This window comes from Mirounga leonina, unplaced genomic scaffold (assembly GCF_011800145.1).
Source record: "Mirounga leonina isolate KUSES-001 unplaced genomic scaffold, KU_Mleo_1.0 Mir_166, whole genome shotgun sequence".
NCBI lineage: Eukaryota > Metazoa > Chordata > Mammalia > Carnivora > Phocidae > Mirounga > Mirounga leonina.
The window spans coordinates 1193638-1211501 of record NW_023270418.1 but is presented as its reverse complement, the minus strand read 5'-3'; the positions used below and the strand labels follow the sequence as shown (position 1 = coordinate 1211501).

Sequence of the window (17864 nt, the reverse complement as noted above, 5' to 3'; positions counted from 1 at the left end):
GATTTAGAAAAAATGGCAGAATAATCTGCTCCTGTCCACCAGTCTGGTTTCATTGTATGGACAAACTCAGCTGGCATCATGGACCATGAAGAAGCAAGGTGAAGATACACAGGAGGGAAAATCCTGGGATTTCTTTTCTAGGGATGTAATACACGTGTGCAAATAAAATGCCTCAATGGACAAAAGAGCAAAAAAACAACAGAAAATCTAGATGAGAAACTGTCACAGAGTGGGGGAGGGTGGTAATGTCTGATGATCACTGAGACTGGATATTTCCTCCCCTCATCAAGGAAAAGAAGGTGAGGTCCTTGCGCTCCTTGAAGACAAAGGAGTAGAGGCGCCAAGAGAATCACTCCAAGTCGGGTGCTGGCATTCCAGTCCCTGGTTGGACATCCACGCAGCATGGACTTGGCAGATCTGCCTCTTGGCCACCTAAGTCTGAGAGGAAAGAGCTAGAGAGAAACTGTATGGTGGGGGCTTCCAGGTGACAGAAGGACTGTTCTACCTACTCCAAGTGGAAGATGGAGCCCACACATTCCTGCCAGTGTATAATGCAGGGATGAGGAGACTGAGGTCTACGGTCTCACTAGGACCACCTTATGTGGGGACTACGAGGGGCCTGAATTGGGGGACTGGATATAAATGCTACCCACTGAGGGCGAGCCAGAATTGCTGGACAATCTCACGAAAGACTACTAACATCCTGGGAGCAGCATGGGAGCAAGTCCGTGATCCAGAGGGCATGCAGAGATTGTCGCTTGGGGACAGCAATAATTATGGGTCCCTAAGAAGAGGGCAGCAACTTCACCAGCAGCAGAATTTGCCTGCTCTATCAGCCCCAGTCCTAGAGGCTCAGGCAAAGGAAGGAGGGGAGGAGAAGAAGTCATTAGGCCCCCATCTCTCTTCAATCTTCTTCGTTTTTTGGGGGTTTTTTTTTTGAAAGAGAGAGCGAGTGTGTAGGTGGGATGGGGGTGGTGGTGGAGGGTGGAAGGGATGGGCAGAGAAATGCGGGGCTCAATCTCACAACTTTGTGATCATGACCTTGAGCCGAAATAAGAGTCGGATGTTTAACCGACTGAGCCACCCAGCCGCCCCCTTCCTTCAATCTTCTAAAGCCACTTGCTCTGGGGCATGTGGGTAAAAAAGAGCTTTGAGCAGAATTTGAAAGTGAAGTTTAAAAAGAAACAAGACCAAAACTAAAAGACTAAAAGATCTTTGCAAATGTCTTATCAGATAAAGGATTGGTATCCAAAATCTATAAAGAACTGATCAAACTCAACACCCAAAAACCACAAAATCCAGTCAAGAAATGGACAGAAGACATGAACAGACATTTCTCCAAAGAAGACATCCAAATGGCCAACAGACTCTTGAAAAAAATCCCTAACATCACTTGGCCTCAGGGAAATACAAACCAAAACCACAATGAGATACCACCTCACAACAGTCAGAATGGCAAAATTTAACCACTCAGGAAACGGCAGATGTTGGCGAGGATGCGGAGAAAGGGGAACCCTCTTACATTGTTGGTGAGAATGCAAACTGGTACAGCCACTCCGGAAAACAGTATGGAGATTCCTCAAAGAGTTAAAATAGAAAGACCCTATGACCCAGCAATTGCACTACTAGATATTTATTCAAAGGATACAAACATAGTGATTCAAAGGGGCACCTGCACCCCAATATTTAGGGCAGCAATGTCCACAGTAGCCAAACTATGGAAAGAGCCCAGATGTCTGTCAATAGATGAATGGATAAAGAAGATGTGGTATGTATATATGATATATATATATATATATATATATATACACCATATATATATAATGGAATATTACTCAGCCACCAACATAATGAAATCTTGCCATTTTAGTGATGTAGATGGAACTAGAGGGTATTATGCTAGGTGAAAAATCAGTCAGAGAAAGACAAATACCATATGATTTCACTCATGTGGAATTTAAGAAACAAAACAAATGAACATAGGGGAAGGGAAGGAAAGATAAAATAAGATAAAAACAGAGAGAGAGGCAAACCATAAGAGACTCTTAACTCTAGGAAACAGGGTTGCTGGAGGGGAGGTCGGTGGGGAGGATGGGGTAATTGGGTGATGGGTATTAAGGAGGGCACGTGATGGAATGAGCACTGGGTGTTACATGCAAGTGATGAATCAGTAAATTCTACCCCGAAATTAATAATACACTATATGTTAATTGAATTTAAATAAAAAAAAAAAAACCCAACACAAGACCATCATAAGCATTAACATAAAACTGTTCTAAGAACGAACCATGACTGACGAGTTATGTATTCTGGCCAAGATATCAGGAAGTGGGTCTCAACTCAGCAGGAAAAATGGGGATGGGGGGTTGGAGGCAGTTACTGAAACCACCATGAAGCCACTTCACAGGTATGCCCCAATGACAGACACCTCAACACACTGGTTCAGCGGGCTCTTCAATGCTCAGAGACCCCCAAGGGCCACATCCTAACACAGACACGGCTGGAGCTGAGTGTCTGCATGATTGATAGGCCTCTGGGCTGCACGACATCTTCTGAGACGGTGTTCTGGCCAATGAAGTTCTAAATCCTTCCTGGTTTCTTTCACCTGTAGGTGACATGCCTTGATTTTATCCATCTGCTGTCCCAAAAGACACCACGAACACGTGCTCTGAAATCACACAGACCTGGGTTCAGCTCTGGTTCTGCCACTCACTAGCTACAGGCTTTGAGGATGTCACTTGTAACCTCTTTAAGCCAAGCTTTTGTCATCTGTAAATTCAGGCAATTATAAATTCCCACTTCAGCTGTGGATGCTGGAGCTGCTTCACATAAAAGCCCTTTTACTTATTTATTCAACAAGTAGTTACTGAATAATCTATGCCTTAAGGTATAAAGAGGATGGGGTAGGTGCTGGGGGACAAACGAGGCAGAAGGCAGGACAATGCGTAGACGGCAGAGTGGCCAGGTGTCACCTCCAGGCCATGTGGGATGAAGCTGAGCTACGTAGAGTCCACATCCCCTAGAGCCCTTTCTGCTGAGCACGACTCTGTGCAAGTCCCTGCTGATGCTCTGCTGGTGGGCACAGGCCTGGCGCCCAACTACTTCCAGAAACCAGGAGGAGCCTGTGCCTGCCACCCACCAGCCAGCACAACGACGCTCTACCAGAAGGAAATGATGTTCCTTGGAATGGGAATTTGCATCTCCCCACCCATCCTTGGAAGCCCCACACCAACCCCCACCATGCCCCAGCAAGGTGCGTTCCGTAGGTCATTCAGCCCAGATCTCATCCCCATGGCGGAGGGCCCATCCCTCAGGGCAAAGAGATCCTCCAAGGACCCCCCTCTCAGAGCAGGGGTTAGGGCTGACCAGCCGACAGCAGCCATGGAGACCTCCCGAAGCACTGTGTCCACCCCTGGGACAGGCCCAGCATCTGAGAGGTCGCGTTCAGACACGACATGACACGAGACACCCACGAGGCATCAACAGTAGCCACCCGCCCCTAACACTGTTCACACAGCCAGGAAAACCAAGCTTTCACCGCGTAGCAGGACAAAGGCAAGGAACAGGCCCCCAGCAGACCACATGTGCAAACTTACCTGTTCCACTGGGCTGTTACCTTCCTCACTGTCCCCCCTCCTCTCCACCCTGACCACCGGAGTCGATGCTAATAGGCATCTTTTCAACAAGCAACCTTCCTCGGGAAAGGTGGTGTCGTCTGAGGCCCAAACCGCTTTACCTGTTCTGGGAAAACTGGAGGCAGGTGCAGCCTAATGAGTCTGGGAGGCTGCCGGGGTCTGTGGCAGCTTCTGAGCTGGTATTTACAAACAGGAGAGAGCGCAAAAGATTCCAGGGTGAGACGTTGCCTGAGGCGGCTGAGAATTCGGACCAGCCGTCTCCAGACCAAGACTTAATTGAATAGCAAACCACCAGCACATGCTAATGTGCTAATTAGCCACCCAATTGGAGTTAATTAAAAACTAATCAGGATGTCAAAATGTAGCCTCTCATTAATAGATCACGTGTTTTCTTGTTTCTTTTTTTGAGCTAGGAAAAGTGCTGCTTCTTTTAAGAAAAGTAAGAAATAAGGATTCGGCATTTTTCCCTGGGAACGGTGCAGTTTAAATATGTGCTGTGGCTAAGTGTTCTCTCTCCCACAGATAAGGCCCGGCTTGATGATTAACTGAATTGCTAGCCGGGTGAATCAAATCAGCATTGTTTGATTAAGCCCTCCTCCAGAGAAGCAGCCCCAACTCCAGTACTCCCTCCTCGGCGGTGTCTAGCAGACATTGGCCGGCATGGTTGAATCTACATTCCTGGAGTGACTTTTTAGGTGTCAAAAAGTTGGCATCCTCAAGTCTACACAGGCCTTGAGCTGCCTCAAAACCAGGAGGAAAACAAAGCCAGAAGCACGCACCCAGCACCCTGGGCTTAACTGTATTAAAGTCAACAGTAGGTAACAGGTGGGCATTTCTAACCATGAAAAGGCAGCTTCATGACAAGGGCTCTGACTCACCTTCTGCAGACAGTCCCTGGATGTTTATTCCCTTCGCTGCCAGGAAATTCAAGCAGGCATCTATGTTTTCAATCTAGGGGAAAAAAACAACAACAACGACATACACTCAGTTTTCAGCCTTCTCCAGAGCCATCTTTTATCAGGAACAAAGGGTGATGTCAGAGAGAGGGTTCACTGTGCATTTGCTAAGGTTCGCAACGAGGAGAACGACGTGCAAGCAGCAGATGGATGGGTGGATGGGTGCAGGTCAGGACTCTTTGTCTGTACTTGCATAAGCACAAGTTACCTAATATCCCAACCACACAATTCCAGAAGTCGAGGCCCTGGCTTGCTCATGGCTGCCAAAAATAACCAGAGTGGAATGAGAGCGCCTATGTGCAGCACTGTCCCTAGAGCTACCCTGAAAATTTGAGCAGCTGGGGACGAAGGGACAGTAGACCCACCCGTCCGCCAGCAGCTGGGAGAGAGTTCCAGCACCAGGGAGGCATGCCGGCCAATGTGTAAACAGTGAATGGAGTTTCAGCAGGGCTCTGGGCCACGCTTACTCACGAGAGTCTCAGGACGGCAGGCATTGCCGATGATGAGGGAGGGCTGCGACCGCAGTGAGCCCCTCTGTCCTTTGTGTTCTCTGTGATAAGAAGGAACCCACCTGCCAGAGTCTGGGAGGCCTCCCAGGCTTGCCAGGGCTGATGCCACGGCCAAGGGCAAGCAAACGTCCAGCCCTCGGGAAAGAACAATTAGGTCATTCCCAAAGGTCTGATTTGACTTCACTTGTCAGGGCTAATGATTTTTTGGTCTACAGGAAAGTGTTCAGGCTCAATTAATGTCAATGGTGACCATAAATAAAAGAAACTGCTTTTGACTTGGCACAAGGATCTTTGAATTTCACACAGTTTGCATTTCACAGTGGAAGACGCCCCCTACCCCCCACCCGACTTCCTACGCTCCTACGCTCCGTCAGCATTCTTATACATTCAAACGGGTGTTTAACCCATAGGGTTTATCTTGAATAAATGACTGTTTTTCACAGTGTCCATGTGACTGTTCTCCTTCCCCCCTCCCCAAGTGATCTTTCTGAAGGCGACTTCATAGCCACGGAGTGATACATCTACAGTGTAAGAGCTCTAATTTGAGTAGAGTCTGGCTCCAAGGCAGTCTTCCTGAAATGCATGTCCTTCTTGCCCCATGTCTGGCATTTTCCTTCTCTGTTCCCAGTCTTCAGACCTTCCAAACACGAAATTAAGCTACGGGGGCAGCTGAATAAAACTGCACTCTTCTCAGACTCCACTCCACCCTGAGCCCGAGGCTGTTCCTTCCTTGCACTTTTTAGCACGGTTTCCCATCTCTCTCCCAGCCTCCAGTTCACCCTCAAAGATCCTCGTCTGGGAGACTTTTTTTTTTTTCATCTCTAGGAAAAGGGGCAAAATGCAATTTCCTGCAAACTAAGTAAATGCTGATGTTATGGGTTATGCCTGCCACCATTGCAGAAAATCGTTTCTTATAAAGGGGGAGGGAAAGCGAGATTGCTTTTAACCCTTCCTTCCAAGCCAGGACTGACGATGACAAGCAGGTGCCACCATCATGGAGGGTGGGGGCGGGGGCGGTGAGATAGAAGGAAGAGAATGGCGGGGAGGGGCCCTGTGGAAGGTGTTTTGAAGCAATCTGCTTACATTTTATGTAATCAAAATTAGATCTCTAAATGCTATTTCCCCGTTACAAAATCCCGCTTTTGAGAAAAGTATCAGTCCTCATTTCCGCAACTGTAAACAATGGTAATGTACCAAAAGCACACAAAAGGATCTGCTGCCCCCACCGAGAGGCACTAATATTTAAATCATGACAAAATTACAAAATTCTGCGACCCCTTTTTCCTTTGAAAAATCCTATCCTGCTTTTCCAGTGTATCTTGCACATGGCTGATAAGTGAGGTTTTGGCAATTATGTCCCCGTGAGAATTGAGATAAAGAAAAAGCCGACCGCCCAGGAATCTGTTAATGTAAAATCAGAAATAGTACACTTGGTATCTACCCTGGCAAGTGTCATGGAGGTGTGCTGACGTGGGTAGGTTAAGTTTTTTCAACAACAGAGCAGTAGCGTAGCATTGATTTAAAAAAAAAAAAAAAAAAGACACCCACCAAGGTAATCAAGAAAAGCACTGCTCACTCTACTACAACATTGTAACTCTATAGATATTTCCTTCCAAGGAACATAAAACACATTTACTTGGCACATTCATGGAGCATTCAATGCATAAAGTATCATTTAAAGTACATGGTAATTTCTTCCCGCAAGGCTAGCCCTTGGTCCATTTCAATTCGGCCATCTACTGGGCTTTCTTTTAATGTTAAATTCTATTACAGGAATGAATAATTATAAATAGGTTACCTGGATGACTTCTTCCTCCTGTTGCTTTTTTATTTTTTTTTTATCTTTTTTTTTTTTGACAGAGAGCGAGACAGCGAGAGAGGGAACACAAGCAGGGGGAGTGGGAGAGGGAGAAGCAGGCTTCCTGCCGAGCAGGGAGCCCGATGCTGGGCTCGATCCCAGGGTCCTGAGATCACAATCTCCCGAGCCACCCAGGTGCCCCTCCTGTGTCTTTTTAAAATCCCTATCATTCTTTCAAAGAATTTCAAGATCAATTCTCCACAGGGCAGGGACAGTGCAGGAGAAGGGGTAATAATGTTGCCACGCCCAAGGGACATCTGGCAACACTCTGTGTTCTCACAATGTGGGGAATGCCACTAACATCTAGTGGGTAGAGGCCAAGGATGTTGCTGAACATCCTACAGTGCATATAACGATGAAAAATCCCACCCAAAGGGTCAGTAGTACCAAGCCTGAGAAACCTGTGATTCTTTTTATCAATCAATATAATTGGGTAGATGTCTGCTGTGTTGCAGACGCTGTGCTGGATTCTTCTGACCATGTGGGAGCAGAGTCCTCCTCCCTGTGCAGGAGCCCACACTTCCATAACCTTTCTCTCTTGGGTCCACACACCCCAACTCCCAGCCATGTCAGGGAAAATCAGAGCATGTAGGACAAAGGAAGCATCGGGATCTTCCTTCGTTAGGTGGAGAGAGAAGGCCTAGGGGCACCAAGAATGCTTTCTCCTAAAGAGGAGATAAAGCAGGGAGCAGTATCTGGATGGTTGGGGTGCACTCCTGGAGTATGTTAAAACTAAAAATAAGAACTTGGGTCATCATTTAAAAGACAATTCATAAGCCCATCAAGCGCCTTGAATTTTTTTTCCCTCTACTATGATTTCTCTGCTTAAAGGAGTTCAAAAAACTTTCCTCAAGCCTCAAATCCACTCTTTAATGATGTTCCGTTAAGGTTAAAAATCACTCCTGACAAGGCTGCTGAGACCCACGCTCTTTTCATCTGCACCCCGGGAAGAGAGCAGGGCTGGGAAGCAGAATAGGGTCAGATGTGGATTCCAACCTCCTGGCTTCACTTGGAATGAGATCAGAAGGGGAGAATGTTTCTTTGATCCAGCCTCTCTTGTGACTGAAATTCACCTTAATGATTTCTTCCAAGTACCATACAGGTAAACAACCAGTCCCTCCCCCTGCACCGCTGAAACTGCAAACTGCCACCACACTGGGTGAGGGGACTGGCCCGGGCACTCATTACAGCACAAGGATGTCCTCGTGCCCATTGTTAATGAGCCCTGTGGCTCATGTGCTCTCCAGACACACAGTGCGAGAGGCGGATCTGATTAAAGCTGGGAATGCAGAGTGATGGGAAAGGCAAAGTATGTAAATACGACCAAAGTCGTTCATTAACACATAGCAGCCAATATAAACTACTTTCCAAAATTAGCTGGCAAAAATCTGTGCAAAGCCTGACATTCCAATGTTGCCGAGGGGGGCGGGAGCCGCACTTTGAGCCGGGGGAGAAGGCTGTTGGAGTTGTTGCTGCCATAGAAATGGGTCCGAGAGCTCTGGGAAGGAGTTCCTGGAGTTTTAGCTGGGCTGGAGGTCGAAAGCCCAGAAGTGGGACCAGAACGTGGCTTGCAGACCCTGGGAGCAGGACGGGGCTGGCTGCAGGCGTGCATGGAGGCAGGGGACAAACCAAGACCAAGACGCACTTGCGCAGCCTTCCCTTTGGGGCCACACATGGCCTCCGCCATGTGCCATCCGTGACGATCCAGGAGAGAAAGGCTACAGTGGAGGCTCCCTCCCAGTCTCAGCTGGGATCTCCATCACAAAGTTGGATAGTTGCCTCAGCAATCTCTGAACTTGGGACTTGCAGGGCAACTTCCGCGGACTGTGTGTGTTGTAGTCTTTGCTTCCCGAGTCCAAGAGCACATCTCCACTCAGGATAACCAGGGAGCAAGGAAAATCAAAACAAATGCCAAACAACTGGAAAGAGAAGGGGGAGGGATGGGAGGCAAATGGAAAACTTCACATTTCAACCATGATTAAGGCTGGACTGGGTCTCATGATAAAGTAAAATATGCAAACCTCGGAAGAACACTGTATATCTCCTCTGTAGCTTAGAGACTGATCAAATACCATCTGTTGTGGCAGTTGTCATGGCAGCATTTTTCTCTGAATACCAGGGTAGCTGAGTGCAAAGCGCATGAAAATGATTAATGCAAACGAAGACCATCTCTCTGGGCACTACCTGGCCCAAGGCGAAGATGGGGCTCCGGGCGTGCAGGTAAACGGGGCACTAGTTTTCATGAGTTAAGGGTTTCTCACTGGGCCCCTTGGAGATCTCCATCCTGGGAGGAGAGGCAAACAGCTGTTGCATTAAAGTCAGGCATGCTTACAGCCATTTTTTAAAAGTCATGAAATACCCAGAGCCTAGGGAATAGTAGACCGGGACCCCAGACAAGGCTGAGTAAGAACTTGGAAGTTCTGGGCACTTTAAAAGCACAATGCAGCTTCTCCAGGAGCTCATACATCAGCTCAAACAACTTCCTTCCAGGAGTGTGAACCTCACACCTGATGCTGCTACTTGTCAACAAAAATAATCATTCATCCATTCATTATCCATTCCTTGACGCCTACCTACTGAACACCTAATTGGGTATACAGTGGTGAGTAATCCCTGACCTCACAGCAGGGGACAGTTTAGCATAGAGAACTGGGCATTAAGTCAATAATGCACAAGGAAGTACAGACAACATCTGTCATGCACTAGAAGACCTCATCTAGCCAGAGGATTGGGGAGGGGGGGTTGGGTTAAAAAAAAATTTTTTAAGAAAAGTTTTTTTTAAAGATTTTATTTATTTATTTGCCAGAGAGCGAGAGAGAGAAAGACAGCAAGCACGAGCAGGGGGAGTGGCAGGCAGAGGGAGAAGCAGGCTCCCCCCTGAGCAAGGAGCTCGATGCGGGACTCGATCCCAGGACCCTGAGATCATGACCTGAGCCGAAGGCAGATGCTTACCCGACTGAGCCACCCAGGCGCCCCTGAATAAAAATTTCCTAAGGAAGAGATAGCATGTAGGTTCAAAGAGACAGGGCTTTTTGTCCATCTGCTCACTGATGCAGCCCCAGGCACCTAGAACAGTGAGCAGCACATCAGAGATACTCAAGATTTGCTGACTGAAGGGGAATTTGAGCTGAGACCTAAGAGTTAGCTGGACACTGAGAGTGGGGAGACAAACTATACCAAACCTAGTAAACCTAAGGCTTAAGAGATTCCATGCAGGATGCTGCATACCACGTGCTGGTAACCAAAAGAGAATCAGAATGGCTGGAGGCCAGCAGGCAGGGGAGAAGAGCTAGGAGACAGGACACTGAGCAAGAGTAGAGGGCTGGCCGCACAGGGCCACATTCAAGAGCTCGCAGGAGAGAGAAGACAGGGGTCTTCCCAAATCTTAGGGAAGCCTTCAACTGTACTATCTCCCCAACCATTACTGGGGCAATAGCAGCCAGGCCAAGCCCTTCCAGTCTGAAAGCTTGAGGATGGGCTATTTTGTGTCTAGGATGGCTCAACCGGTGTCCTTGAAGTGGGAGCTTCAGTGACACCTGGGCTGGGCATGGAGACAGGGAGGGATGGGAAGGGGAGGTCAGCATCTGTGGTCACACGTACTAGGAAGGTCGGCTTCCTAACCAACAGGCCTCCATGCCTTTCGGACACTCCTTTCCTCTGCCCCTTTCCAAAAATAAAAATAGAAAAGAGGAAGAGAAAAAAAAAAAGGAAATCCAATCATGAAACCAAACCAAAAAGCAAAATGAACTTTGGGGAAATGCTTCTCCTAAATGCCTGTCTCCATCTGCGTTGTCTCTTTCCTCTGCATTCCTAGGTCATGACCTGATGCAGGATTTGTCCAGCTGAATTTTATTTGGACACCTCTATCAGTGCTGGAGCCCAGCATCATCCCATGATCACATGGCTCAGGGGTCACAGTGTGGTCCTGGAGACACAGTCCCATGGGACTGAGCTGGTGGGGTTTGGCCATTATGATTTTCATTTTCGGAGACCCCAGAAATGAGGGAACTATATGGTGGCACTTCTAATTCTCTTAGGTGGGGAGATATTCAAGAGCATCTCCCCCTGTGAACCCTGAAGTTGCCGCTTGTTTGGCTGATGCATGTAGCCATCCTAGCCCAAAAGCAGAAGGGGCTCCACCCCTTATGTCCCATCTTTGGCCATTCAGCACATCAGCTCTAGCTTTCTTGGCAGCTTTGAAATAGAAAGTTGAAGAATGTAGGACTCGGGCTAGATGGGGTTTCAGTCTGTTTCTCTTGCTGCTTTAATGCCTTGCCCAGATCCTTCCTTTAATTTGGCAATGTTATCCATCTTATTGTATATAACATAACTTCAGCTTTCCAAGATGTTGTCAAGAGTTCCTTAAAAAAAAAAAAGAAAGGCTTTACAGGAGTCTCTCTGCTGTTACAGCAAATGGGTAAGTCCATATGGATAAAAAAAATTCTCTCTAGAGAAGAAAAAAAAAATTGAAAACAAGAATCTTAAATTCCTCCAGTGACTATCTTTCTCCACTTTGCTTCCAAATGCTTAGAATTCTTCATTTTCCTATTATATTCTGACTTCTCAATTTTTCCCTCGAGACAAAGAGAAATCTGGAAAGGGAGGTGTAGCTAAAGTTCTAGAAATCAGTCCTGACTCTGGCGGCTCCCATAATGAACCCTTAGAGTTGAGCTCTGCGAGTGTCCCCAGGTAGAGAGGAGGGGGACAGTTCCACGGGGGATCAGCACGGTCGGAAAGGCCCAGCGGCTGCCCCCATGCACGTTCGTCCAGTATACCATAGCTAACATCATCTCCCCACTCCAGTTTCACAGTCATGCTGCCTCGCTTCGTAGTCCTCCCCACAGAGGGACTGTTCCAAGGTGAGGCCTCCAAGTTAGGAGCTGGACACAAATGCTAGAGGGGAGTGACTGGAGCTAAGGAGTGGTATTTAGGGACATAACACAGGCTTTGGAGTCAGACAAATCTGGGTTCCAATCCTGATTCTGCCATTGACGAAATGAGGAGGAAACTAAGTTTCCTCAGTGGCCTGACCTGTCGAATGGGCACACTGCAACACCTGTGTCACAGGGTGGGGCTGTGTGGTCATTCTGAGAGAGGAGGTACGTGTGGTGCTCAGTAAGTGCCTCGTAACTGGCAGTGTCTGTCACTATGTTGTAATTTTTGACATGACGTCTCTGGGCTATACTTCTAAAGCCACGATATACCCCAAGCTGTGTCTGGAGTTGGCCCCTGGCAAAGCAGAGTTTGACAAGCTTACCTGGGCCGCCTTCCATCTGCCCCTGGCTCTCCCCTCAAGCCCGGCTATCCGGGACTCTGGGTCCTCTCCATCACCTAATGTTCGGCCTCTGTCTGAGCAAGCCCACTCTCGAAAAGACGGCGGTAAACTAATTCACACCAGGGCAGAAGGACTGCTGCTGGCTTCCCCTGCGTTACCTCTCCCACTGGTACCTGTATTCTGTCACAATTATTAGATGACAGTTATCTGTCAGAAGAACCCGGGCTCTGGACTCCTCTGCACTGGATTCTGGTTCCCTCACAGACTATCCATGAGACCCTAGCCAAATGAGTTACCTGCTTCAAGTCTCAACTTCTTCATCTAGAACGCAGGAATGTATAGAACTATCTCAACAGAGGTACTGAGGCAGAGATGGGTTAACCTGGGTCAAGGGTCTGGAACCTTACCTACCAGAGCTTTAAAAGACTCTTCATGCAATTCTATAGTGGCAGAATATTAGAGATCACCGGCCTCTCCAGAAAGTGAAGGATCATTTTGGAGTTTGCGAGACACTCAGAGGCTCACTACATTGCATGACACTCGTATGGTCTCTCTATGAATGGGTTCCTTGTTGCTAGAATTCATTTCGACGCTGTTAGGATCAGCACTTTCTGTCCCAAAAGATTTCTGGTCAAAGTCTCCTTTACTAAGTTACATTAAAAAAACCCTAAGACTGCAAACAAATAGTTTTGTTAAGAGGGAGCAATGATCTTTTGCGGAAAACCCTGGCTTTTCCTACAGAGAAGGTACAAACTCAGACGCCAACTTCAACAACGAAGTCCTGCCTTCTGGACCTCAAACATGTGGCTGCCTCTTGAGCCAACAGAGAAGTGCAGTACCGTGGACACGTGCTAGGGAATTTCACTCGGGAACGAAAACTTGGTAGCCTCATTCGTTCTTTGATGAATAATGACTATTTACTCTCTTGCAGCTTCTGCTCCAGGGGAAGGGGAAACAGAGGTGACAAGACAGCGTGGTCCTTCCTCACGTGGCAGACAGCCTTCTACACAAAAGCAGACTTGAAGCAAATATCTCCCCACTAAACATAGATCCCAAACGTGGGAAAGGTTGACTTACACCTATCAACTCACCAACTCAAAAGCCTGACATGGACTCACTATGCTCTTTTCAGTCTGGTTCTTTTTGTATCTTGGCCATATCTACATCCTTAAGCCACAAAGTCTTCAAGAGGCAGAAGAGAAACATAATATAAAACAAAACAGCAGATCCTTGATACACTCCATGAGTATAGCAAATCCTCCGTTTTGGAAGTACCACTAGGATAGGTCATTTTACCCACAGAGCAAATACATATACAGGAACAGTGTAACGGGACCCTTTGCAGATGAAGGCCAAGAGCCAGACGTGCCCCCCAGTTTGGTGGCCAGTTCCCTCATAACAGCCTGTGAGTACAGTTTTGTGATTCAGTCAATTCACCATTATCTGTAGCTATGGTTCTTCTGGGCTGCTCTTGAGCGGTCAGCCCATGGATTTTAACCCTGCAATTCCAAGGAAGAACACTGCAAGAAACACCCTGGCAGCATCAGTAAGCAGGAAAGCAAAGCCATGCAGAGGACCTTAATGCACAGTTCAGAATCCTGCAAGGCTTTGCCCTCCCACTGGTGAAGGCTGGGATGAAGGCATCTGCTCTATCATCCTGTGCCTGCAAACATCACCCTGTCGTGTTCTTTTCTGTGGGAGATGGAATTCAAAACTTGCCCTTCCCTTTCCACTCCAATTCCAGATGTTGCTAGCAATTAGTGCATCATTATTATATGCCAGGCACACTCCTAGCACCTTTCATATACATTATCTCAATCTATTGTTTAATCTCGAAAAGCTGTTAGTAGATATGGCAACAGAGCACAGCTGGATTCTAGATTGCTGGCAATGATTCATATATAAATGGGGAGATTTTGCAAGTAGCACACAAAATATACCAAGACACTAGATTTGACTAATGGTTTCAAATTCTAAAATTTGTGATCTAAGCAAAAAGCTACATGCCAACCAATCAGAAGTCATATGGTATCAAAAATTAAGAATACTATGAATAATTAAAATAATTCTCCACTCTCCTTACTGCCATAGGCAGAATGTCAGAGGCACCAAGTCCGCTGGAAGAAGAGAACAGACTAGACAAGGAAGGTTTCTATTACAGGATATCCTTGAGCTTTCCAAGGCTACAAGATATCTAATGCATCTGGGAAGAAGTAGTGACAATTTTTAACTTGTCATATAATGCTAATCTCTGTTACTATTTCTGTCCTTGTCAAGTATTCAGTTGAACCAGATAAGACTGCAATTTTTTGGAGGTAAAAAACGGTTAAATATTGGCCATTTCATATGATTTTACCTATATTATTAGGAAGATATGCCCCCCCTAAAGGCTAAAATTAAACTGTTGGGTGACTATAAAAATAGAGCGCTTTAGAGTTATTCATAAATAAAGCATCAGTACATCTGAAACTCAGAATAAAATTTCTGCAAGTCTCTCTGAAGGGAGTCACAAGACAGAGGGAAAACATCAAGTCAAAGGAAACACCCCATCTGCAGGCTAACCCCTTAAAAGACCCTCTGCTTTAGTTAGAGCTTCCACTGCAGGATCTCCTTAGAGAAGCAGGATGGGGCCCGGAAAAGGCTCTAATTCCCAGTTGATTTCTCTCAAAATCTCCCAGGAAAAGGAACTAGGCATCCTTCACAACAGTGAAGAGAATCCAGGCTGCCTGGATTTCCTCCTCTCGTCTTCCTGCTCCTTCAGAGGAAAGTGTGAGAAAGAAGAGATTTTGCCACCCACTCCCAACAGCTGCATCGTGACTGGAGCCATTACTGAGAGGAAATTTTACCCTCCCAAAGAGAGACGGGATCAGAGTGGATGTCTGTGGATTTCTGAGCTCCTTGGCTATCTTTGGGTAAGGTCCTTGATTTCCCTGAGCCTCAGTTTGCCTTTCAGAAAAATGGGCATAATTATCCCTTTCTCGAAAGCCTTACAGAGACCTTCCAAGAAACTAATTTTTTTTATTTACATGCTTAGAAAACACGAAGCACTGGGATAACTTCTTTTGCATACATTATTATTTCAGTTTATTTTCACCAGTAGATGAGGTAGACCTATCACCATTTTCCAGATGGGGAAAGGGAGGCTCTAAAGTTATTCAATACATGGTAGAGTTGAAATCAGAACACTTAATGGAAAGAGGTTTAAAGCTGTGAAGCCCTCTACAAACATGGACTGTTAACAACCAAATGGCAAGAGCTTCACTACCGTTCCTGACCACACTGTTTGGTCACCTCCCCTACCCTGGGACTTCGGCTGTGTGACCAGGCCAGTCATCAGTCCCTCCAAACCAAATCTCATCTTCATATCAAAAGGACGAAGGACACTTCACAGAGGAGGGAGGTGACTTTCCACACATTCTTTTGTACATGTTTTGTGGGAGATATTTATGTTTCTTTTCTAGTGTTTGAAAGCTTCAGGAGCAGAAATTATTAATAAAAACACTTATAGGCAGTATTTCGAAGTCAAAATGCTCCCCAAACAAGGATCTTTCAAACGCCCATATACCAGGGCTTAGGATCCCTGAGGAAGTTCATGACACTCCTAAGAATACAATAGTTTGGGGATCATAAACCTCAAATGTGTGTAAGGGGCAGGCAGGTAACAAATGAATAACAAAATCTGCACATAAGACAATAGGGAATGGTGGGGAATAGGACAAACGCAGCCCACATCCATCTCTCAGGGGCAGTTGCTACCTGGGTTTAGCCAATTTTGGCCTGAGGAGTGCCAACCCAGCACTGGCAGATCAAGGAAAGGGAAAGAGAAAAGGAAAGGAAAAGGGAAAGGAAAGGAAAGGAAAAAGAAAAGGAAAAAGGAAAGGAAAAAGGAAAGGGGAAAGGAGAGGAAAAAGGAAAGGAAAGGAAAAAGGAAAGGAAAAAGGAAAGGAAAGGAAAAAGAGAGAGAGAGAGAAATAAAGAAAGAGAAAGAAAGAAAGAAAGAAAGAAGAAAAAGCTGGAAGATCAATTTTTATTAAGTACACTGATTTTCATCTAACTATCAGCATCAATTCAGTTTCTTTTTTGTTTTAAAAGGTCTTCTGGGACCTGACCTCAGCTTGTTGGCAACCGTCCTCCTCCCTTCGCTGAGATTGAGCACATAGGCGTTCACCTACTGACCAGTCCCCAACACACAGATGCCACAGGCCAACCATGCTTTAACCAAGTGCAAATAGGAAGTCCTTGCTCAGTTTTGCTTCATGGAAAAAAACAACAACCAAAAAAACCCAGAAAACAAACACACATACAAAAACACCCCTTTGAAGCTAGGCTGAAACATAAGAACTGCATGAAGACATACGCAAGGAGGTGGGTCCAAGCATGAGGCCCAGATGGCTGTTCTATAAACCACAATCTACATGGTTATAAATCACCAGTTGATCTCTCTTTTAGCTCAAGAAAATGTGTAGCTATTCTCCCTCCACATATCCTCACATTCGCTAAGTTCTTTAACCTTACTGAGCACCACGTTGCCACTCACAGTGCCTCAGTCCCCAGGCAGGTGTGCTGAGCATTTCTTTAGTAAATATTCACCGAGCATCTACCAGGTGCCAGGCCATATGGACAGATGCAACAGCGTCCTCAAAGACGTTATCGTCTACTGGGATACAGGCAGTAAAGCACAAGGTGCTAAAGGATTATCGCTTCCATTTTTCAATAGAGGAAACCAAGGGTCACTCAGGTTAAGTGAGCTAGAAGGGACAGAGAACGTGTGTGCAGACTCCAAGACCATGGCCATGCGCACGATTCAGATCTGATCCATTCAGAGCTTACTACCATTTTCAGACAAAGCATCTTAGCCTTTCCAAGAAAGCATAATGACTGGCTCATTCAAAATCCTTAAATTTAAATAAACCCTTTAGAGATACCATTAATTTTTAAAATTTTAAACAACTTTGCAAGCTAATTTACGTTTACATGTATGATTGCACAGGCAGAGCCCTAAAGAGGTTTTTTGTACTTGGCTTAAAGACAACTGTTGGCCAAGTGTGGTCACCAGACCAGCAGCATCAGCATGGCACCCAAGATTTGCTCGTTTAAAAATGCAAATACTCCAGCTCCACCCCAGGCCTCCTGAATCAGCGGCTCTGGGGGTGGGGCCCAGCACTGTTGGGACAAGCCCTCCAGGTGACTCTCCTGCGAGCTCAGGCTGGGGCGGCTCTGCCCTGGGAGGCTTTGCCAAACCAAACGCTACTTCCCTCATCAATGAAAATAATCTGCTTGGGGCGGCGGGTGGGGGTGGGGGGGGTCTTTTCCGCATGCCTTCATAACTAAGTTAAAATATAAAATTGTGAGAGAGAAGATTGGAGAGAATTTCTTGGCTTAGAACAACTCAAGTTTCTTTACACCATTTAAAAATACAAAATACATATTACATATCTGACATAATGAGATTTGACTTGCAACATCACCCCCACTCTCTGGGTAGTTCCTGGACAGTTAGGCCATTAATTGTTTAAGCTCATTCATCTAAGAAACATGAGCACTTCCAATGTATTTAGCCCCATGCCAGGTGCTGGGAATATGGAGATTTTTATTGAACCAAAAGACGAAAAACACGCTATACATACTACA

At 46.3% G+C, this 17864-nt stretch overlaps 1 protein-coding gene across 4 annotated transcripts in view; it reads right to left on the bottom strand.

Annotated features, from left to right (window-relative positions):
* The window catches only part of NAV2 (neuron navigator 2), a 392023-nt gene that overhangs the window by 231999 nt on the left and 142160 nt on the right, over positions 1-17864 (bottom strand). For all 4 annotated transcript variants that reach the window (XM_035012444.1, XM_035012441.1, XM_035012442.1 and 1 more), the window contains exon 4: positions 4514-4586. In XM_035012444.1, coding sequence (XP_034868335.1) covers positions 4514-4586 — 73 coding nt within the window. The remainder of the gene's footprint in view (positions 1-4513; positions 4587-17864) is intronic.